Source organism: Coenobita brevimanus, chromosome 111, assembly GCF_032717465.1.
Source record: "Coenobita brevimanus isolate Jiangsu-jjx chromosome 111, ASM3271746v2, whole genome shotgun sequence".
Taxonomy (NCBI): domain Eukaryota; kingdom Metazoa; phylum Arthropoda; class Malacostraca; order Decapoda; family Coenobitidae; genus Coenobita; species Coenobita brevimanus.
The window spans coordinates 23,357,909-23,374,728 of record NC_137064.1 but is presented as its reverse complement, the minus strand read 5'-3'; the positions used below and the strand labels follow the sequence as shown (position 1 = coordinate 23,374,728).

The following is a 16,820-nucleotide window of genomic DNA, read 5'->3' as shown; positions in this document are numbered from 1 at the left end:
GTGTAGAGTCACCCATAGACAGAAGGAAGAGGGAAGAATGAAAGAAAGAAAGACAGAAGAGGAAGTGTCAGAAAATTTTATACACACCCTGATGGGTGTTAATCTAACAATGACAATTATTAATTTAAATAATTGAAGTCTCCTAGGAAATTGGGTTATAGTTAATACTCAGACTCACCAGTAATTATCTCCTTATATCCTAGCTAGTCTCGCCGATTTGGCCATATCATAAAAGTTACTTTGCTAGATAGAGTTGGAATAGCAGATGACGATGGGTGTGAGGTCTCGGTCAGTTTGCCTGGGCCTTCCAAGCATCCTTAGGTGCTGTTTTTAGAAGGTTGGGCTCGAACGAGCTTTAGGAACAGAGTGAGAAAATGGCGAGTCTCTCTTTCCTCATAGGATTCAGAGATGCCAACTATTTATTAATTACAATTAGCTAAATACAGTTGAATTACTTCATGAAATATACAAGGTAAATCTAACTTATTTTAATCGTAATTTTAATGAAACGAAAGCCAGATATTCCCTTTATGTATGTGAATGTGTATGAAACACTTCCTCTGTTTTTCTCGTGAGAATACACGTCATCCTACCACGCAGGCACAGTTAGGTCAAGGAAACTTCCTAAGTATTTACATGTATTTACAATATAGTTGTCTACAAGAGTTAAATGTAGTAGCATTTAACCCTTTCCCGTGAAGGGAGGAGCGTAAATTCTGGCTGTGCATGTAACTCTCGCTTGAGAGCTTTCGGAACAGTCACATAGACACATTTTACTTCTAATGCTCATAGTAAAGTTACTATTCATCATAGAAAGGCCACTTTGGTCTCATTTTGAAGATGAAGGTTTTGCTCTGTCATACATTGTCCAAAAAGATAATACTGTATATACAAAATAAAATGCAAAAAAAGTGAGTAGAAGTTAGCTGACATGGTAGTTATACACTGTCCTTTAAAAAAATATTCGCCCCCCCCCCCAAAAAAAAATCAAGAAGTGATAATATTTTTTGCTTCAATACATAGCAGAATAAATTTCCTTTCCAATAATACATTATTTGTTTTAATTTCATAAATAATAATGCCGCATATATACGTGAGAAAAAGGAGCATAATTGTTCGGTGGGAGATCAAGAGGTGTACATCCTACCTGTGAGGAACCTCACACCACACTGAGCCAAGCAAACCAAGTGAGCACGCACGCACCAGCTGTGGCAGGCTTAGCTCCGCCCACTTTAGCCCGTCATCCAACAAAAATGACGACTCCATAAATATTTCTTTAGAGATTACCTCGGATGACGGGCAAAGTCGTCATACAGACGTCAGAGGTTGACAAACACATGACGACCCAGGTCATCATTGGTAAGTCTAAGGGTTAATTTATTAATAATAAAAATTACTAAACAGAACTCAGACACAATCTCTGGGTTATAAAACCGCTTGAATTAGCCATTAACGCTCTCTGGGTTTTCCTCTGCCTTCAACAAGGACAGTTATATTTTAAAAAGTAGTGAGCACAACCACTCTAAGGGAAATATTTCCCACAGTTTTAGGCCCGGATGAAAAATGAAACAGGTATGCTGTATCATGTAATGTGACCTCTAGCCAGGAGCTCTCTCCATAGATCTCAAGAACCCTGTGCTGCGGCCCTTCTAGGTCGTGCATCTTGACGCAATTGCTCTCCATAATTCACTGTCTCCGGGGTAGCCGTTAACTCAAGGGGCACCAATTTATCAATAGTTTTTATAGTGATGTGTCCCCGACATTTAATTTTTACAAGTTTCAGCACTCCCTCCGAATGTGGGTGTGTGGAAATGACTTTAGCTAGTGGCCAGGGATCTTGGTTGTTCTGTTTTTACTAAGACCGCATCTGTGTTTATGACTGGCCTGTTGCTGGCAACCTGAGCCCCATAAAATCTCTCTCTTAGGCTCAAAAGATAATCTTTACCCCAATGTCTATTCCAGGTGTCCAATACTTTTTTTCAGACATTGATATCCCTTACGCAGATGTTGTCCTAGTTCATTACTCTCTATTGTAGGGTCATCTACTTCCTCCTGGATATTCACACAAGGCACCGGATGGAGCTTTCTGCCATACAGCATATGAGCTGGTGTCAAAGCCTCAATTGATATGCTAGTATCATCCAGATAGTTTGAAGGTCTATCATTAATCCTAGCCTCAATTTCAGTTATCACTGCTCTCAGCTCCTTTCTGGTGATCTTAATTCTGTGTAAGGTTTTCCTAAGGCAGTGCTTCACAGTATCAATCATTTGTTCTGTAAATCCATTGTGCTGTGGTGCTCGTGGAGCTGTGAACTGGCAGGTACAATTTCGGATTCCCAGTGCCAACTTAACCTTTTGGTCATTCATTATATTTAAAAGTAGAGGGGCTGCTCCAACAAAATTGGTTCCATTGTCGCCTATTAATTTACTAGACAAGACCTTCTTGCTGCAAATCTTCTGATTATGTTCAGGAATGTCTCTGAACTTATATCTTCAGCCATTTCTAGATGGACTGCCCTTGTGTAGGTGCAAGTAAACAAACATATACACATCTTATGGGGAGTTCCCTCACTCATAACAGTTATAGCCCCTTTGTAATCAACTCCAGTTACTTTGAAGGACTGACTTACATTTACCCTATCCATTGGTAAAGCAAGTGGTCCTGGATAGTCATATGGTCATTGTTCACACCTCTGACATATAATGCAACTCTTGAGATATTTCTTTACAACCTATCAATCCTTAGGGATCCAGTACCTTTCTAGGATTTGGGCCAAAGTCTACGGCACACCTCCATGAATAGTTAACTCATGGGCTTCCTTAACAATTAACTGTACAAAATATTCATTCTTGGGTAGCAATATAGGATGTCTAAATTGGAGAGGCAACTCAGCCTTTACTATTCTGCAACTTCATCTAATTAGACCTTTTCTGTGTAAGAATAATCCTAAATCTCTTATCAGCTTATTATTGCTGCTAGTGCCTTGGCATAAAAGGTCAAAAATCTCTCTGTAATATTTTCTTTGAAGCCCTTTCAACCAATATTCCATGGGATCAAACTCCTCAAACCCCATTTTCTTATTCAAAAATTTTACAACTAAGTAGTATTAAGGAGTTGTCTGACTGATGAAAATCTACTAATGTCTGTTACATTTGGCTCAGGTACTACAGGATCCAAGTTTACAACACTAACCTCAACAATACTATACTGTTTCTGCTCAGGCCATTCCTTAGTAAGAAACCATTCAGGACCCTTAAACCACAAGTCATCTTTGATCAGTCTCTTGACTGTTGAACCTCTCAAGAGCAGATCAGCTGGGCTTTGTTTGGAGGATACATGCATAAATTTAAATTTGGAAGACAGTTCTTTTATAGTCTTCACTCTATTGTGGACGAAAGGAATTTTACTGTTTTCCTTTCCTACCCAGTAAAGACAAATCTCACTGTCAGTCCATACATGAATATCCTCAAACTGACTATCAAGAGTAGTGGTTAAATACCTGGCCAACTTAGTTCCTACTTCTGTGGAAGCCAATTCCATTTGAGGTAGGGTTCTTCCTTTAATTGGTGCAACTCTGGCTTTGGACATAATAATTTTTACTATCATCTCCTGTTGCACAGTAAGGTGCTACATATGCCTTTTGAGAAGCATCACAAAATACATGCAGATGTGCGTTCTCATTACTGTTTATCTTTCTGGGAATACATATGCTTGATGTGGTTTCAAAACTCCATCCTAATCTGTTCCATTGTTCAACATATGTCTCACCTAATTCAGTGTCCCAGTCAAACTTTTCTCGCCAAGCCTCTTGCACTAAACATTTGCCCCTAATAACTATAGGATTGACCAGTCCTAGTGGGTCAAATAACATGGAGACCTGACTTAACAAGGACTTCTTGGTGAGAGTGACATCAGAGAACTTAATTGGTTTTAAATTTATTTCATCAGCACTTGTATCCCAGTTAAGACCCAATGCATATTGAGTTTTGGGAATGTCATTATTTGGATAGTCCTCTTGTATTCTTTTCCTTAAAAGTGGTGAATTTGTATTCCAGCTCTGTAATGGCAAAGTTGTCTTCCCACATTCAGAATTGGCTACTTCATAAGCCTTCAGTGTTTCCATCTCTGTATCAGCAACACCGTGCAGATTATTCATATAGAAAACCTGCCCTATTTCTGGGGATTTGGCCTTTTTAAAATGATGCTTCAAAGTGTTGGATAGTAGGAAAAGACTAGCACAAGAGCCAAAGAGCACTGATTGGAAACAGTAAGTTTTCAGTGGACTATCCTTATTTTGAGGGTCTTGAGGGCAGAGGAATTTTGTAAATTTCCTATCCTCCTCTCTCAATCCTACTCTGCAAAAAGCCATACTATTGCCTGCTGTATAAGCATAAGGTTTTTCTGTAAATCTTAGTCATGCATTCCCCAACTTCTTTGTTAGTGTAGGTCCACAGTATAGGCAGTCATTCAAGCTAGCTGATCCTTTGGATGCTTTACTACTACAATTGAAATCTTTCCATATAGGAGTTGTTACTGAATCCTTGCTTACAGCATGATGTGGTAAATAATGTCCTTCTTTATGGTTAACAGGGAATTCTACCTCCTCTATAAATTTATTCTTCATTTGATATTTTATAATATTATCATATATAGTTAGATGTTCTGGTTTGTCAACTTTCTTAGAAGAGAATTTAATTGAGCCTTAGCTGCCTGGTAATTTATTGGTAACTCCAAATGGTTTAGTTTCCATGGTAATCCTACCCAGTACTGTCCATCTCTAAATTCCACAGACTGGTTATACAAATCCAAAGTTATTTTATCTTCAGGGGCTGATTCTTCCTTGCATATTCCTACACTATCTAGGTCCCACAACTTGTGTACAGTTTCAATTTTTTTCGTCCAGCAAGTCATTTATCTGAGTAGGTTCTAATTCTGTACCTATTCTAGCTACCATCAATGACTGTGTGGGGGTAACAAAGTCTAAGCCTACCAGTTTGGCCTTTCCTCTGGCTTGCTTTGGAAAAGGCAACTGACCCATAATGTTACCTTCTGGACTCTTGAACAACTGTATTTTATTCTTCTTGAAAGTCCTATGTAGGAATCTTCCACAGTAATCCTTTTTTTTTTTTTTTTTTAATATATAAATGTGCTCGACTCTGGGCATAGGCTTCACAGCCTGTTCCCAAGGCCCAGTAGTCCTCCTACATATCATACACCTCTACATGTCACCACTTCGGCGCTAACACCCATCGTCCATATTGAATATATGCTAGGGCTGTCTCATACATGGCTGGTGTATTGGTATTAGCGTGGGTATTTTTATAACATGTCGGCGGGTCTTCTGGTAGATCGGTAAAGTCTGCTTTACATGAAATTCAAATCATTAAACTGTTCCCTCCCCCAGTGAGGATTTGAACCTGGGTTCAGTAGGACTGCAGGCCATGTTTCTACCGATTGAGCTACCGCCTCCCCCAATATACCAAACCTGCATGCAACAGTCCTAGCATGTATTCAGTATGGATGGTGGGTGTTAGTGACGAAGTGGTGACATGTGGAGGTGTAGGAGGACTACTGGGCCTTGGGATAGGTCACTGCCCCCAAGAAATAGGCCCTGAAGCCTTTGCCCAGAGTTGGAGACGTAAAAAAAAATAATAATAAAAAATAAATAAATACATGATCTTCCTAATGAATGAAAAAAAAAAGTAAATAAAGGATATAAAACACCATACTTTATTGTTCAGTAATGCATTCATTTACTCGCTGACATATATACTGTACAGTACTCACACACTATTTTTTTCACAGCAACAAATTGTTGTGAAAAAAAATACAGTGTGTGAGTACTGTATATATGTCAGTGAGTAAGACAGGGTGGAAGTGAAGTTAGCAGGGGAGTGAAAGATACAAATGGTAGATTACTAGTGGAGAAGGGAGAAAAAGTGAGCAGATGGAGAGAACACTTTAAGGAATTGTTGAACATACAGGATGGAAGTAATTCGAGTATAAGTGGCTGGGGAATGGCTGGGAGAAGGAGGGAGGTGAGAAGACAGGAAGAAATCAGTAGGATAGAAGTTGTGGAAGCATTGAAGATAGTTAAATCAGGGAAAGCCCCAGGAATTGATGGAGTGTGTGGTGAAATGCTGAAGCATGGGGGAGAGATAGTAGTAGAATGGATGTGGAAGATGTGCAGATTGGCCTGGGAGGAAGGTAGAGTCCCGGAGGATTGGAAGTCAGGTATAATTATTCCCTTGTACAAAGGAAAAGGGGAAAAAGAAGTGTGTGGTAATCATAGGGGCATTTGTCTTCTTAGTATAATAGGAAAAGTGTATGGTAGGATACTTATTGACAGAGTTAGAGAAAGAACGGAGAAATTAGTTGGAGAAGAACAGGGAGGCTTTAGGAAGGGAAGAGGTTGTGTAGATCAGATATTCATTCTTAGATCTTTAGTGGAAAAGTTTCTAGAGAAGGGAAAGAAGTTGTATGCGGCTTTCATGGATTTGGAGAAAGCATATGACAGGGTGGATAGACAAGGATTGTGGAAAGCGTTAAGAATATATGGAGCACATGAGAAGTTATTGAATGCTGTGATGAGTATGTACGATGGTGCGAAGGCTGCAGTGCGTGTGGATGGTGAACTAAGTGAATTTTTCTCTTTGAAAGTTGGGTTGAAACAGGGATGTGTCATGTCTCCATGGTTGTTCAATCTGTACATGGATGGGGTAATAAAAGAGGTACAAGGTAGGGTAGTGGATGTTGGAGTGGCCCTGGTGAGAGAGGATAGTATTTGGAAACTCCCTGTAATGTTGTTTGCAGATGATACTGTGTTGTTGAGTGAAGACGAAGGGGAGCTGCAAGGCTTGGTGGATGAGTTTGGGAGAGTGTGTAAGAAATGGAATCTAAAGGTGAATGTAGGGAAGAGTAAAGTGATGGTCTTTGAGAGAGGTGAAGTCAGTGAATGTACAGCGAGGTTGGATGGTGAAGAATTGGAAAATGTGAGTACGTTTAAGTACTTGGGTAGTGTGATGAGTAAGGATGGAGGTTTGGAGGGTGAAGTGCTTGAAAGGGTACAGCAGGGAAGAAAGGTTGCTGGTTCTTTGAAAGCAGTGATAAGAAACAGGGAAGTGAGCATGGAAGTGAAAAAGTTACTACATGACAGTATTGTGATACCAACTCTAACATATGGAAGTGAAGCTTGGACGTTGTTGGAAGGACACAAGTCAAGAGTGAGGGCAGTGGAAATGAGTTATCTAAGAGGAGACTGTGGAGTCACATGGAGAGACAGGCTGACGAATGAGGATATAAAGGAGTGTTGTGGTGTGGATGTGGATGTGGTAGGAAGCGTTATGAGGAACACACTGAGGTGGTTTGGCCATGTGGAGAGGATGGAGGGTGAAAGACTGACGAAGAGAGTGTATGTGAGTGAGGTGGAGGGGGGAAGAGGGAGGGGGAGGCCGAGGATGAGATGGAGGGATGGGGTGGAGAGGTATATGAGAGAGGGGGTGTGTGAGTTGGGAGCAGGGCAGTGAAATGGCGGGGTACAGGGCGACTTGGAGGCGATTTGTTTGTGGCCACCCCAAACGGGATTGAGGCGTCTGGAAATTGATAGATAGATAGTAAATAAATACATTAATGAACGATAAAGTACGGTGCTTTGTATTATTTATTTACTTTTTTTTTCATTCATTAGGAAGATCATTTATTCAGTTGTAACATGTATCAGTTTCATAACAATGCAGTTAAAAATTATGGTAGGGGAATGAAATGATTGTAATCATTTTTCGATGCTGCACAAATCACTGAGTGAGGAATGTGGGGAGCGTGAGGTCTGGGTGGGCGGGAATGAAATGATAGGAAACAGTTCACTCAGAGCGGCCAGGCGCAGCTTGGGGTACAAGGGAGCGGGTGCGCCATAACAGTCCCGGCTCGTGCACTGTGCGGATCCGCTCTCTACAGCTAACCTGTCGTGTACAACGTGTGGTGTTTTTTGTGCTGCCTGTACTTTGCTGCACCATGGCTCCAACCCCAAGAGTAAAGAAACTTCTGACGCATGCCACCAAGTTAAAGATAATTAAGATGAAACATATGACCCTTATTATGTCTCTATGGGCCAAAAAATGTCCAGGTGTGAGGGGGTACCACCCATATGTAATTATTTCCATAAGATTATGTATTCCTAGTACGCGAATTCCCAGTGCGCGAGCTCATGCACCGCCCAATCTCTCGCGCACTATGTGAGCCCACTGTACAATCAGGGACACATGAAACAGATACCTGCCAGCCAGGAGCGAGGCGGTGTTGTGCTGTCCGCACATGGTAACACTGACGGGTTCGGGGCTTCGCCAGGTATCGATGGGTCGCTGAGGCAAAACGAACGCTGTAGCGCTTCTATGTAGAGTTGTTGTTGCTCTGTATACAGTGTACTGCCTGAATATTATACGTTTAAGATAAACATTATGGAGTTATGACTATAAAATTGCACACCACATACGAGAGTCTGTTCTTTTGAGTCAAGTTATTAAGTGTTACTTTCAACAAACCTCACAAACCATACAATATTTACTGAGTGCTTGGATTATTATGTACACAACAATTATTATTTATTGCTAATTATTCATTATTAAAACATTGTCTTTAGCTATCATATGAACCACAGAATTATTGTGACTGCCAACTCCCTGTATCTATATGCCAGCAATGTGAACAAAAACGTGATGTAATAGGGGGAATATGTGGTCGATCAGGACTGCCTAATCGGCGGGTAGAGATATGCCTTATCAGCTGTTTTACTGCTATGTGACTGTAGGATTACAGTTAATCCTACACTGATAGATTAAGTATTGACATATGGAACAAGTAACCTTTGACTAACATGATTTATAGTCTCTTTATCATGTTCACTACCCGCCCTTCCCTCTTCCCGACAAATGCAGTAACTGCTTTCTACGAACAGGGCAATCAATGGTCTTTTGTAGCAAAGGGCCGGGTTAGTGGCCTTTTAGCATCCCTGTAAAGATGAACTGAGGTGATGCCTAACGTGCCAGGCTACTGGACTGCGCACACAAACTTGACCAAGGATGGAAGCAAGACGCCAAGCAGAGAGAGAGAGGAAGATTGGTTTTAGAGGCTGCATTATTGGTATGTGGGAAAGTGGCCTATCCATAAGAGCCATAGCCAACAGCTTAGGGATTTCTACCGGAACAGTCATCAGGTGGATACGCAGGTGAGTTTATATGATTATTACTGTTACATATCCATAAAAATACAGCCAATACACATTATGAACATGCAGAATGAATGCAAACATGCAGAATGGATGTGAACTTGTAGAATAAATGTGAATTCTATCGTCTTTCAGGGCGGAGGAGACCAATGATTATGGGAACCTGCCATGCGGGCAACCACCGCGATGCACCAATGCAGCTCAGGACAGAGATATTATACATGCAGCCGAGGCCACTCCTCAGTCAGCTGCTGTGACTATAAGGGACGCTCTGCACCTTCATGTCAGTGCGAGGACAGTCAGACAACGGATGCACAAAGAGGGCTTTCATCACAGAATACCAGCAATTAAAGAGTTCCTGATGGACGCATACCGGGAAGGGCGACTACGTTTTGCGGAGCATTATGTCAACCATGAGGAAGGATTTTGGGAGTGAGTGATTTGGACTGATGAGAAAACGTTTAGGTCTACATGTCACGGCCAACGCCACTGCTGGAGGAGAAACAACACTCGGTAAGTAGAAATCACTGTTTTCTAACTAATAGGCAAGTTACTGTATTAATGCTGTGAGACATTATTATTAATACGTGTTAAGTAAATTCTTTATCAGTAGTATGGGACATTATTACTGATACATGCTTTCTCAGAAAATGACCATGATCAAAGCCTTTTCAAACATAATTTGCCTTATTTGTAACTGACATGAATGATGAACAATCAATATATGAAAATGGGCAACTTACACTTTTTAAAATAAAACTGCTATCTAATTACGGTTTGTTTCAACAGATACGATCGGAAAAATATCTTCCAAGTAGCCAGGAGTGGGCATGTGACAGTGAATATATGGGGGTGGATAAGCATACACGGAATGGGCGACATGCACCGCGTAGAGGGGAGGTTTAATGCTGAAAAGTATATTGACATACTAAACAATTTCTTTTTGCCTTCCTTTACCACCAGGAACCACCCTTTCCCTCCTGGTCCAGTATATTTTGTCCACGACCGGTGCCCTGTTCATCAGGCCGGTGTTGTGTAGCAGTGGTTTCAAGATCATCCACAGTTTCAGCTACTGCAATGGCCAAGTAAGGGGGCAGATTGTATTCCTATAGAAAATATATGGGCATCGATGGTAAATACGTGGGAGCCTCAGCAGGAGCGCAGACCCCAGGAACTAATGGATCATGCTCGTGAGGTGTGGGAGGAATTTCGGGGAAAGCCGGACCTAGTTAGAAGGCACACCAGAGAAGGCGACTTCAGGCTGTCATTGACAAGCTTGGTGGATGGACAGGGTATACTGAATTAAGAGCACGTGTCTACTTCTGCATGCAAATATTCATGTATTTTAATTGTAACATAAGTGGAATTTATCTACTTTGACAAGTGTTTATTTTGGAAGCTAATTAATGAGATTAATGACTGGGTTAAAACAATAAAAAATGTCTTGGATAATATCATTCAATGATAAATATTTATTAACCTATCGGCTGCCAGTTTTTTTTTTTCCCTCAGCAGAATATAATCGTCTGGCGTTAGTAAAGATAAAATATGAATGTGCGCTTGTGGTAGCGAAAGTGTTATTACCATAGAAAAAATATACCCACTTCCTGCGTATGCTTGGTGCAGCATGTCAAGTAATATTTATGGACTTACAATATCTTACATTTAACTGTTTCCTAACAGATACCGATACTGAAAGAGGAATATGATTAACGTATTAAATTGAATTAGCGCAACTAATGCTAAATAAATTTAACTTGAATACAGCTAGTTTTTATTCACAAAGATAAACATACTCACGTCTGGTATATGAACGAACCATAATTAATCTGACTCATATTGACATTTTTAATTATAAGTCTGTTCCTCTTGGCCGAAACAAATTCACAAGCGTTCGTTTTGCCTCAGCGGCCCATCAATACCTGGTGAAGCCCTGAACCTGTCAGTGTTACCATGTGCGGGCAACACAACATCGCCTCGCTCCTGGCTGGCGTGTATCTGTTTCATGTGTCCCTGACTGTACTTGGGTAGTGTGATGAGTAAGGATGGAGGTTTAGAGGGTGAAGTGCTTGAAAGGGTACAGCAAGGAAGAAATGTTTCTGGTTCCTTGAAAGCAGTGATAAGAAACAGGGAAGTGAGCATGGAAGTGAAAAAGTTACTACATGACAGTATTGTGATACCAACTCTAACATATGGAAGTGATGCTTGGACGTTGTTGGAGGGACACAAGTGAAGAGTGAGAGCAGTGGAAATTAGTTATTTAAGAGGAGCCTGTGGAGTCACATGGAGAGACAGGCTGACAATTGAGGATATAAAGGAGCATTGTATTTACCTATTTGTAGTATACAGGAATTGAGCAATGCTTGTGTTGTCCTGTCTCCATATCCACATTTATCAAGTCTACCTTTACACACATGAATGTTTTTCTCATGCACCACCTCTTTGTCTAAGTCGTTCCAATATTTAAGTATTTATACCTAATTGTGATATACACGGAATGTACTATGTGGTGTGATGTGGATGTGATAGGATGTGTTAAGAGGAATACACTGAGGTGGTTTGGCCATGTGGAGAGGATGGAGGGTGAAAGACTGATGAGGAGAGTGTATGTGAGTGAGGTGGAGGGGGGGGAGAGGGAGGGGAGGCCGAGGATGAGATGGAGGGATGGGGTGGAGAGGTACATGAGAGAGGGGGGCGTGAGTTGGGAGCAGGTCAGTGAAATGGCGGTGGACAGGGCGACGTGGAGGCGATTTGTTTGTGGCCACTCCGAATGGGATTGAGGCATCTGGCAATAGATAGATAGATAGATAGATAGAGCTTGTAAGGTGTCCCCATGACCTGTCCCAACAGATAGGAGAGTTTACTCACATTGGGAAGGTCTGTTCAGTCATGGACTAAGTATTTAAACTGATCCCAAACAGATTTCCAATTTTGCTCCCCATCAAACTCTGGAAGCGTAATATGTGGTAGTGCAGCTTTACTCCACTGTTCCACAACTTGTGTTTCTGCAGTAGTATTAGCCAATTTTGACTCAAACAGCTTCACAATTGTTATATATTCCTCTTATTTACATTCAAATTTGGTAGTCTTTGATTCCAAAGATCATTATCATCATCTTTCACTATTGCTGTTTCTAAATTAACATAACTTTCTTCCTACCTACTCCATCTGTCTTTTAGTATATTCAAAAGACTACTTAAATTCTCCCTTGACTGAGGTATTTCATCTAATAATTGCTTACAATCATTTATGGCTCTCGTTACCCATCCTGCCCTACCACTAGATGACCTGTGTAACAAGGAAATAGACATTTTGACTGATTTCTAATTTACTTGAATTACCATTATTTAAATTTAATTTTCTAACCACAGATTTACTTGAGCTCAGTAGCTATTAATCATTTTAAATTTTGATGAGTGCAGGGATGGGGTTCAGGGTATTAAACCTATCTCCCTGGGTTGTTAAACCGCTTGGATTACGTCTTCATCCCAACACTCATTTTCCGAAATAGACTAAATTTCCTTGAGCTTGGAACCAGTTGATATCTTAATATAGCATTGGATAACCCGTAGCCCGTACGGTGTAGAATTGTTCTTTCTTTAATTCAATGTTCAGCAATTTATAAATTTCACCAGAACCGCTTCTCTGCCATGATGATTCCGTTGTATACCATCGGCCTTTAGAGTTGCCTGGAAGTGTTGTGCATTAAAGTGGATAAAATCCTTTCCCTTACGTATCCTCTGCAACTTCCCATTTACAGCCCTGCTAAATAATTTATACGTACCATAACAAACTGGTGAACTGCCATGGTAGGTTTCTAGGCTCAAGAAGGGTTATGGTTACTGAGGATTTACATGAACCCTCAATAGTTCCTACCACGGCCAAAATGTTCTCAGCAATTTCATTAACTTCCATGTCTTCATAAATGTCATTTCCTCCCAAGAAAAGGATAGTACGATCATGCATCCAGTCCAACACGGCATTTACCTGCTCATCATCAGAAAAGGAACTTGCCCTTCTGCCAGGAGCCCTGTAGATACGTATTTCCACGTCGGCTACCACTACGGAACACGGAAATACACTGTGTCCCACAAACCCGACCTTGATCTCATTTAGCGCCTCTGCACACATCTGTTTCCTCACTCGGGGCACCAAAATGTCAGAAAATTTTATACACTCTTTCTCTGACGAGTGTTAATCTAACAACAAATATTAATTTAAATAATCAAAGTCTCTTAGGAAATTAGGATATAGTTAATATTCTAACTCACCAGTAATTATCTCCTTATATCCTAGCTATTCCCCGCGATTTGGCCAAATAATAAAGGTTACTTAGCAAAATAGAGTTGGAATAACAGATGACGACGGGTGTGAGGTGTCGGTCAGTTTTCCTGGGCCTTCCAAGTGTCCTTAGGTGCTGTTTTTACAAGGTGCGGTTCGAACGAGCTTTAGGAACAGAGTGAGAATATGGCGAGTCTCTCATCCCTCATAGGATTCAGAGATGCCAACTATTTATTAATTACAGTTAGCTAAATACAGCTGAATTACTTCATGAAATATACAAGGTAAATCTAACTCAATTTAATCATAATTTTAATTAAACTAAAGCCATATACTCCCTTTATCTATGTGAATATGCATTAAACCCTTCCTCTGTTTTTCTTATGAGGATACACGTCATCCTACCACACAGGCGCAGTTAGGTCAATGGAAAATTCCTAATTATTTACATGTATTTACAATATAGTTGTCTGCAAGGGTTAAATGTAGTAGCATTTAATTTATTAATAATAAGAGTTATTAAACAGAACTCAAATGCAATCGCTGGGTTATAAAACTGCTTGAATTAGTCATTAACGCTCTCTGGGTTTTCCTCTGCTTTCAACAAGGACAACTATTTTAAAAAGTAATGAGCGCAACCGCACTGGGGGAAAATATTTCCCACAGGAAGGAAGGAAAGAAAGAGGGAAGAGAGGAAAGGACATTCACCCGAGAACAGCAGTACATTGAGTGAGTGGTTGGTGAGCGCCCCCACCTAACACTGTTATCTTGTATAACCACCTTGAATTAAAATGGGTTCTGTTATGTCACTGGATGTTAGGGCATAGATTAAGGATGAAGAAGCAGTTTATACAACACCATTATATCCTAGAAAACATGTTAACATCTGGTTTGAAAGAATTAGAGGAAATATTTTATAATTTGTCACATTATTTTGTGTTCACCTTGCAGTTTAAGAGTCATCATAAGAAACTTACACAATATTTCCAGTACACAAATAAAGTGTCTGTATCTGATAGAAAAATGATTGGTTGATGTGCAATGATCCCTTGGTTATCAGGCATAATTGGTATTACATGTAGTGCGTAATAACGAAATTTCATAATAACAAAAGTACAGAACCTGTGGAATTCTTCCTAATTGGTACCTGGCACCCCACTTGCAAATCCCAATTTTCCCTTTTATGATAATTTCTATCTATCTGTTTATCGATTGCCAGATGCCTCAATCCCGTAAGGGGTGGCCACAAACAAATCGCCTACATGTCACCCTGTCCAATGCCACTTCACTGCCCCACTCCCAGCTCACACCCTCCTCTCTCAGATATGAGGCGACTAGTGGCAGAGTGACACATGTGCCAAAAATCGCCGATGGTGAGTTATTCCCGTCAATATGTAGGTGGAGCCTTCTAGATCCTCCCTGTATAAAGCTACATACAAAAAGGACCCTTATGGCTGGCTGGCAGATGGACAAGCGTCGCGTGTTTTAGGGCTAGAAAACCCATAGAGGAAGTCTGCTCCCACATGGCAGAAGGATGTATGGGCCACGAGCGGCTAGCCATTGGGAGGCCGCGTCTCAGTACTAGCCTCCAGCCTCAGCCAGTCCCCAACCAGTATCCCCCTAAACCTCGCACGTGGTTGATGGGCTGCACTGTCCTCTGCCCATTTTGAGTGCTTTGTATGCTTTTAATTAAAAATTTACTATATAAAAATTAATCAAAAATCAAGAAATTGCATTATTGATATAAAACTTTCACAGTTTATTAATTTTTATGTCTATTTTTATTTGGATCACATAATAATAACCTATCTATCTATTGCCAGATGCCATAATCCCATAAGGGGTGGCCATTTGACTCTGAGTTAGTTGTTTTACGGGGAGGGGCACTAACCCTCCACCAACCCACTTGTTGACACGTAGGGAGCACGTATGGTTTGGTTATATGGTTACCACCCAGCGTTGTAAACGGTTTCTTGGCTTACAGGAAACCATTTGGCTTGTCACTCAATGTAAAGCCACCTGTAAAGGAAAGAAAAGCAATAAGAAGTGACAGGAAAGATGGGAGAAATAGGAAGAGAGGAGGGCAGGCACAGAAAAAGAATGATAAAGGATAAAGAAGAAGTAGGCAGCACTACATCAAGTGAGTGGATGATGGTCGCCACCACCTACCACTATAATAACAATAATAATAATAATAATAATAATAATATTAATTAAAATGCCAGACATCATTGCCAAGGGCATCTCAACATCCCCAGGAGGACCCTACGGAGGGGCGAATAGAGCGCGACCCAACCCCTGGCGACAGGGACATAAGTCCGCCAGGGCCGAGTGCCCCTATGACCCAGGACTCACCCGCCGCCACCGTAGCAGGAAAAAGAGACTACCTTTCAGGCGAGCTGACCCCCAACAGGATCAGGATGGAGCTACTCCTATAGCTCAAGGCAGCACCCCTGTGACGGCCTGTAGCCACGCCCTTTGTGAGACAGCCTGTAGCCGCTCAAACCTCCTTCAGGACACGGTCTGTAGCCGCTCAGAAGATGCCCAAGAGACAGCCTGTAGCCGCTCAAACCTCCTTCAGGACATGGCCTGTAGCTGCTCGGAAGGTGCCCAAGAGACGGCCTGTAGCTGCTCAAACCTCCTTCAGGACACGGCCTGTAGCTGCTCGGAAGGTGCCCAAGAGACGGCCTGTAGCCGCTCAAAACTCCTTCAGGACACGGCCTGTAGCTGCTCAGAAGGTGCCCAAGAGACAGCCTGTATCCGTTCAGGAGGCAATCAGGAGACGGCCTGTAGCCGCTCCTGTCTTCATCAGGAGATGGCCTGTAGCCACTCTGAAGGTGCCCTTGAGATGGCCAGTAGCCGCTCACTCCTCCTTCAGGAGACAGCCTGTAGCCCATGTTAATATTTTGTGTATGACCGCCAATGGGTGTGTGTGCGTTTGCGTGTTTAGTTTTTGTTTTTGTTTGTTATTTTTTCTAAACAATGGATTCATTAAAGTGTATATTTTGAGAGTATTACATTGATATAAAACAACATTAGTTTTTTTCTTTATACCTTTTATGTACACATTCTTCAAATTTAAGCTTTAATTACTCGAAAGTAATCCCCTGGTGCATACGTCACTTTGCCGCTAGACACCTCATATCTCTCCACTCCATCCCTCCATCTCATCCTTGGCCTTGGCCTCCCCCTCCCTCTCCCCCCCTCCACTTCACTGTCATACACTCTCCTCATTAGTCTCTCACTCTCCATTCTCTCCAGCCACCTCAGTGTTTTTCTCCTAATGCATTCTATCACATCCATGTCCTCATCACAGCG

At 41.4% G+C, this 16,820-nt stretch overlaps 2 protein-coding genes across 2 annotated transcripts in view; both read left to right on the top strand.

Moving 5' to 3' along the window:
- The window catches only part of LOC145417842 (von Willebrand factor A domain-containing protein 5A-like), a 756,527-nt gene that overhangs the window by 90,811 nt on the left and 648,896 nt on the right, over positions 1 to 16,820 (top strand). The window lies entirely within an intron of this gene.
- Positions 1,293 to 10,098, top strand: LOC145417742 (uncharacterized). Its single transcript, XM_080286350.1, has 4 exons — positions 1,293 to 1,359; positions 9,203 to 9,221; positions 9,357 to 9,734; positions 10,011 to 10,098. Exons 1-3 carry the CDS (start codon positions 1,293 to 1,295, stop codon positions 9,655 to 9,657), a joined length of 387 nt encoding a protein of 128 aa, XP_080142476.1. The 3' UTR covers positions 9,658 to 9,734; positions 10,011 to 10,098.